The sequence below is a fragment of the Zea mays genome, chromosome 10 (genome assembly GCF_902167145.1).
Source record: "Zea mays cultivar B73 chromosome 10, Zm-B73-REFERENCE-NAM-5.0, whole genome shotgun sequence".
In the NCBI taxonomy this organism is placed as follows: domain Eukaryota; kingdom Viridiplantae; phylum Streptophyta; class Magnoliopsida; order Poales; family Poaceae; genus Zea; species Zea mays.
The window spans coordinates 101333811-101340949 of record NC_050105.1 but is presented as its reverse complement, the minus strand read 5'-3'; the positions used below and the strand labels follow the sequence as shown (position 1 = coordinate 101340949).

Genomic DNA, 7139 nt, shown 5'->3' with positions numbered 1-7139 from the left:
ATAAATGGGGGAATTGGTGGGATTTCTAGTTTTATGTGACCTTGAAAGATGCCGAAGGTGTACCGGGGCTACCTCCGTCCATATTGTGCTCGCACTGCTACATCGCCTTTCTGAAGTTTAACTGAAGAAGGGAGATGTGAATGAAGACGCCCTTTGCGTGCTTCCAAGACGAGCAACATCCATGATTTGGTGGAGGAATTTATTGCATGCGGAGTGTGGCCACTTGCACATGGTTGGGAACTGGGCTAAGTGAAGCTGCGCCCGATGCCTTTCTTGAAGGGTCGGCAGGTGTTGAGACCTACCTTCAACATTGAACTGCATGGTTGGCATGCTGCGTCCTTTGTCCGAGAGGTGGAAGTGAAGGCTGTGAAGATTGTGGGGGAAATATTCAATGAAGACGAATATGCCGAGGAGCTGGGATATATGTGGTTCAAACGTCAGGTTGAACCGTGTATTTGAGTTGAATGGTCTTTGGTACGGTCTGTACCCTGAGGAGGACTCTGCTGAAGCTAGAGAAGAAAAGAGTGGCGACAATGGTAGAAGAAGTCTACTTAAAGGGGAAGGTTGCGGTTACAACAGCGAGGGAAAAGAGAAAGGTTGAAGTTAAGGTGAAGGGTGTGACGAAGGCACCAGGGACTGCAAGGGCCTCAGAGGGTTTTGTTGAGGAATTAGTAGAGATGTGCACTGAGCCTAGGGACTGAGCCTAGGGAGGTTATGACTTCGTCTGACCTCCAAAAAACATCTTCACGAATGCTAAAGGTGACTCATCCACTTATATATGCTTTTTTGTGCTAGTGTCGTGGAGCTAAAGCTTCTTTTCTCCTTTGTTCCTGTCTGCCATTCAACTCCACGGGGCTAAAGCTCCTAGTTTTGTCCCTTCTTCTCGTGCCACTTCAGATAAAGGCTAGCTTTGTCACTTTTCGATAGGCCCCCAATAGTAGCCTCTCGTGAGAATAGTTTATTTTTCATAACAAGTTTAGATCACGGAATAAACAAAGGAGGCTTTGTACCGAAGATCCGAAAAACACCTTCTCGGTGCTCGTTATTGAAAATGACCTTTTGGGGTGCGGTGGGGAAGGACTCCTTCTCGAAAGAGATAGGCAGTCATCACATTATCTACTTGATTATGATATTTATTTTTATCCAACGGATAATGCAAATCGCCTATAAATGAGTGGAGTTCGTTATTAAAAAAAACTTTTAAGTAGCCAAATGTATATTTGTAATCCTTTGTTAAATGATAAAAGGAAAAAAAGAAACATTGTTCAATAAGGTTGAATCATATGTTTTATCTTTACATTATGTTATTTTCATTTTTTTATTATTCATTATTTGTTTTCTATTGACTCTCAATGTTTTCTTCGTTCATTCTATTTCCCCCCTGAAATAGACAGAACGAAGGGTGAGCATGAAACTTAGTTTAGAGGGTGTTTGAATGCACTATAATTAATAGTTAGTTAGCTAAAATGTTAGTCAAATTAGCTAGCTAACTAATAACTAGTTAACTATTAGATAATTTGCTAAAAATAACTAATAGTTGAACTATTAGTTAGACTGTTTGAATGTATTCAACTAATTTTAGTAGCTAATTATTAGCTCTAATAGATTCAAACATCATCTTATTTGTGTTACTCCTAAAGTAATAAGGGGGTGTTTGGTTTCTTGAGAACATATCGGTGCACATGGATATTTAGTGCACATGATGCACGTATTAAACCACCACCACTCATCTTAGATAAAACGTCTCTAGTTGCTTGATATAATTTACTAGGACATCCTGTAACGTAGTGGGGTGTAGTGGTGGAAGTGTTAATTATAAATTAAAATGATCAACCAGAAACGTTAGATATGAGATGTATTGTGATGATTTAATATGTGCACCAAATATGTCCTCTTCTAAAACAAACACTGTCTGGTGTCGGACTATTGAGCACCATCTAATACCGACCAGTGCGAGAACTTCAATTCCTCCGTGCAGTCTGCAGTGGCGGTTGTGATCATAGGTACGGGGTACCTATACATGCCACAGTACTACGTAGGACGTGGATGCCCGCACGCGGCTGTGGCCACCGTATCTCCACGCCGCGCTCGTGCCCAGCCGTCACGCGCTCCGCCGGTCCGGGGTCATCCGTGTGGAACCATCGCTTTCCCTGACCACTCCACTCCGGCTCCGGCAGCAAGGAAAACGAGCGAGTGGAGCTGACGAAACCGAGCCGCGGACGGAGAGGAGCCCGGACCAGTGACCTCCGTCCACCGCAGAAAAAACACGAGGACCTCGCGCCTCCGCCCGCAGCCACAGTCCAGCAGCTCCAGGCCCGCCTGAGTACCTGACCAGAGAGAGCTATATCTACTTCGCCCGCGCCCGCGGATCCCCTCGCCTCGCGATCGCCACCACAGACCACACCAACAATCCCCTCCCTTCTCCCCGGGGCCGGGCTTGTCTTCTTCCTCCCGATTCGTTTTCTTTTTCTTTTCTTCCGCTGCTGCAAAATCTCGCGCTGGCGCGGCCCGAGGCCAGAGGACTCCGATCCTTATCCCTCACGCATCTCCCGCCTCGCCTCCGCCACACGTTCCGCGCCTCTACAGCTCTCGACCTCGTCTGGATTTTTTTCCCCGACCCGATTTTCGCATCAGCTCCTTCTGCCCACCGGGCTCGTCTCCTCCCCTGGTTTCTTTTTCGTCACTTGTCACCGCTAGTTCCTTTAGAGAAGGTGTACCCCCATTATTCCATTAGCGGCCTCACTGACGAGAGAGATTTTGGCGTGACTATCCAGAGTCTCCAATCTTTTACACCCAAAACTCTTCTCAGCTACCGGTGCGGCATATCGCCCCTGTCGGCGGCGAACATTTGAGTTCTCGCGACGTGTCTCGAGGATTCTGTGGTGGAAGATCGGATCTTTTGCTGCGGATTCCAGTTGCCAACCAAGATGTCGGCTCTCCTCGATCTACTGATGGGGATCTTTCGCCAGCAGACCCTCGGCGGCGCCGCCCTGGAGCTCGCCGCGCTGGCGGCGCCGCTCTCGCTCGCCGCGCTCGTCGGCCTTCTCATCGGGTGGGCGTGGCGCCCGAGGTGGGCGGGGGTCGTCACGGTCGACAACGCCCAACAGATGGCGCAGCTCCCCGCGGCGGCGCCTCCTCCGGACCGCGCCACCGCCACCGCGGTGGTCTCTCGCAACGAGGCGGCCGCCGTCGTACCGAGGTGAGGCGTCCGTCCGTCCGTCCGTTCGTTCGCTCGCTGGATGCGCGACCTCTTGTGATTGTACCCTGAATTGTCTGTAAAGGATTTGCTGCGCCGGTGTCTGCAGAACTGTGGTGGCTCATGCGGCGGCCGAGGACGAGCAGCAGCAGCTGGCGGTCAACACCGGTGACTTGCTGCACCTCTGGCGGCTCGTCGACGAGAAGGACGGTGGCCCGTCGTGGATTCACATGATGGACCGCACCTTACCAACCATGAGGTACCAAGCCTGGCGGAGAGACCCACCGGTATGCAGCAGCAAGTCTTTTCTTCATCCCACTGTTAAATGGCTAGAGAGAACTCGTCGAATTGATTTATTTATTTGTGTGTGTGTGTGTTTGTTTCATTCCAGAGTGGTCCACCACAGTACCGCAGCAGCACAATCTTCGAGGACGCGTCACCGGAGGTTGTGAGAGATTTCTTCTGGGACGATGAGTTCCGGATGAAGAACAGCTGGGACGACATGCTTCTTCAGCACGAGACGCTGGAGGAGTGCACCGAGACTGGAACCATGGTGGTCCGGTGGGTCAGGAAGGTGAGCCGTTCTGCATCCACACATCTCTGCTGGTGATTATTGAGCTCAAACCATGGCGCAGGCTGCTTATATAAACCGACGATGCGTGGTTCTCGCGTGCAGTTCCCGTTCTTCTGCAGCGACAGGGAGTACATCATAGGCCGCAGGATATGGGCGTCTGGGAAGACATTTTACTGTGTGACCAAGGTATGGAACGAAATAGCTAGCTTATTATTGATATATATGAACGAACGGACGGACGGAATTTCTGCTGCCTGTGCTTGCGTTGCGTTGATGCCCATTTTTTCTTTCTCTCCAGGGTGTTCCTCGTCCCTCCGTTCCAAGACAAAACAAACCTCGCCGTGTGGACTTGTACTACTCTAGCTGGTGCATCCGTCCAGGTAACTATACGTTAGTTTCACAGCAGTGATCTCTGCAGCCTTGGTAGCAGGATGACTCAAGTGCATGAACTGAACCTATCCTATTGTATCTAATCTACCAGTTGAGTCGAGAAAAGGCGACGGTGCAATGAGTGCATGCGAGGTGCTCTTGTTCCACCACGAAGACATGGGGATTCCATGGGAGATCGCGAAGCTTGGCGTCCGGCAGGGGATGTGGGGCTGCGTCAAGAGGATAGAGCCTGGCCTTCGGGCGTACCAGGTCGGGAGGACCGCCGGAGAGGCTGTTTCCAAGTGTGCTGCCATGGCACAGGTCACCACCAGGTTCAGTGCCGACGAGCTCGTCATCGCAGGGCCGGGCAACACGGAGGCCAGTTCTTCTTCGTCCGGCGACGGCGCAGAGGTTGGCAAGGTGACGAAGCACTGGGCGAACAGCATACCCAAGGTTCTCATGGTCGGTGGCGCTGTGGCCCTGGCCTGCTGCACCTTCGACGGTGGGTTGTTGACCAAGGCCGTCATCTTCGGCACTGCCAGGAGGTTTGCAGGAGGGCCAGGAAGGCGGTAGGTACGGTGTAACGGTGGACGGAAAGATCCAGCGGCACAACACAAAACAAGTGTTGCTGCACTGCAGCCCGCTGCGGGTTAATAGGTTAGAAATATAGCATTTGTTACGAGGACACATATAGAAGTATTATGGAAGAAAACCGCTGTTAGATAAGAAATACACTGCTGTGTATTAGTAGTTAATAACAAGAATTCTTGGTTTTTGTATGTAACCATATTGTGGATCGGATCCATTGTTCTTCCCCATGGACACTACTACTACCAGATCGATGTTGACCTTGTGGCAGTTGCTGCAGTTTTTTTTTGACAGAGTGTGCTTAGAATAAGAAAATTTTTCTCCAAAGTAGGCAAAGATTTGAACGTATTTATTCATTCATTCATCGTGTCGCCTTCTCCATACAACATGGCAGGAAGGTAGGTACTTGGCGTGTTATCTCCAAACAACTTTTTTTTTTTTGCGAGAGCCCGTGTGGCTACTACCACCTTTTCTGAAGCTGGCCAAAAGGCAGGCCTCGGATTAGCAACTGACCAATTGCTTGACATGACAGCACAGCCTGTGATGCTGCCGCATGTGAATTCTGTGTGGCTCACACAACATGGACTTGCTTTGGAGGGAGAAAACAAACGATGCTGCGACGCTGCTGCTGCTAACTGAACGGATGGGTGCAAGATGGGTGCAAGAGAGAAAAGGTTGGCGATACTGTCATGTCTGAATGTGATGGTGGGTGACCGTTGTCTCAAGGAAGGAACGCACCGTTTGGTACGGCAGCAAGGAGATGACGACCTGTTCGGCGGTGCTAGCTAGGTGGAGTACTAATGGCAAGTTTAGGGACTCGGGGAAAAGCTTTAATCCGACACGGCTGTTTTCCTCACACCTAATTAGTACTACAGTGTTTTGTGTTGCTTCCGAGAAGGCAGACCGGCCGGGAGGAGAGGTTACTTTCAACGTGATCTGGTCAGGTAATTGAAAAGTTGTACTTTGCAAGCTTAGCATATGGTATGTTTGACATGATATATCTCCGTCCATGTTGAACAAGGGGCGGACGTCAACGCGACGGGAGCTAGCTTCTTTCTCCCACACTGATGACTGGTGGACCATTTCAAACCTAGGCACGTGAACATGCATACAGCAGACCTCCCCAGCAGTGGAATTTTGACTTCTTAGGTTCAGACTTGTTATTAAACCAAATTGCACACCTACCATTGCAAAATAAACTTTTGACTTTGCGGGTACTCCTTGCAGTGTACGCTACCGGACACGGCTGCTTTGTTGAGTGCTCTTATAAAATACTCGACAAACTCTTTGCCGAGTGTGACTTTCGGTAAATAGGTCTCGGTGAACTGTACATCGGCAACGGCTTCATTGCCAAGTACTTTTTGTCGGACACTCGGACTCGGTAAAGGTTTTGCCGAGTGCCACCTGGTACTCGGTAAAGAAAAGTCGACGTCACGGCGCCAAGTGACGGTGATAGAGCCTTTGCCGAGTGTCCTCCCTAACACTCGGTAAAGGCTCCTTTACCCAGTGTCTGCTGGATTAGCGCTCGGCAAAAAAAAAGCCTCCAGTGGTTCCCTGCCAAGTGCTCCGGGAGGCACTCGACAAAGGCTTCCTCTTTGCCGAGTGTCTGCTGGACTAGCGCTCGACAAAGGGAGCACCAGTGGGCCCATTTGCCAGTCCCTTTGTCGAGTGCACTAAGAGGCACTCAGTAAAAGGGTGCTTCTTTGCCGAGTGTCGGGGCCACAACACTCGACAAAGAAGCTTTATTGGTTCCCAGGTGTGTCTTCTTTGCCGAGTGCTATGGTGAAGGTACTCGGCGAAGTACCTCTTTGACGAGTGTTACACTCAGCAAAGTGACCAGAAAACCCCTTTTTATTTGTTTTTATTATTACATCCAAACAAACAAAAGATATATATCATTGATATCACATATATCGCAGAATCAACACATGTATCACCAACACCATATATCTCACAAATATCACCACATCAAACAAGTTTCACAAACATAAGTCTCCAACTCACAAACATAAGTCTTAAGTATCTCACGAAGTATTATCAACATCAACAAGTTCAGACCAAGTTATCTCACAAAGTATTACCAACACCAACAAACATAGGATCATCAACGAGGTGGGCAACTGGACTAGTTCGATGATGGGATGGGCGATCCATGAGGGTTGTTTGATGCCATCGATTGTCCCGGTACAGAGAAGAGATTGCATGTGTGAGACTAGATGAATATATATCATGCAAGACTAACAGTTTGATACTCACAGAAGCATGAAATTGAGCAGGGTCAGTTGGAGGGAACAACAGAGGTGGTGGAGCAAAACCCTGTGCGGTGTCAAGGCTCTACATGTACTGGAACATCTCTGCCATCCTCTGCTGATCCACCAACTGAGCCGCTCGCTCCACCTCCCGCTCCGCCCT

At 49.5% G+C, this 7139-nt stretch overlaps 1 protein-coding gene across 2 annotated transcripts; it reads left to right on the top strand.

Moving 5' to 3' along the window:
* The first annotated feature begins 2137 nt into the window (after window positions 1-2137).
* Window positions 2138-5016, top strand: LOC100281983 (uncharacterized). 2 transcript variants are annotated; one of them, XM_008663688.4, is made up of 6 exons: window positions 2138-3199; window positions 3282-3483; window positions 3588-3770; window positions 3873-3956; window positions 4069-4150; window positions 4252-5016. In XM_008663688.4, exons 1-6 carry the CDS (start codon window positions 2928-2930, stop codon window positions 4710-4712), a joined length of 1284 nt encoding a protein of 427 aa, XP_008661910.1. In that variant the 5' UTR covers window positions 2138-2927; the 3' UTR covers window positions 4713-5016. The 2 variants fall into 2 exon arrangements, with proteins under 2 accessions (XP_008661910.1, NP_001358740.1); NM_001371811.1 differs by having other exon boundaries at window positions 2413-3199; window positions 3306-3483; window positions 4252-4975.
* Window positions 5017-7139: the final 2123 nt, after the last annotated feature.

Bases quoted from the DNA above. Each gene is read 5' to 3' on its own strand.
- LOC100281983 (XM_008663688.4), top strand. From the start codon at position 2,928: ATGTCGGCTCTCCTCGATCTACTGATGGGGATCTTTCGCCAGCAGACC. The intron at 3,771-3,872 runs GTGAGCCGTTCT...TCTCGCGTGCAG, and splicing joins TGGTCCGGTGGGTCAGGAAG to TTCCCGTTCTTCTGCAGCGA. The intron at 3,957-4,068 runs GTATGGAACGAA...CTTTCTCTCCAG, and splicing joins CATTTTACTGTGTGACCAAG to GGTGTTCCTCGTCCCTCCGT.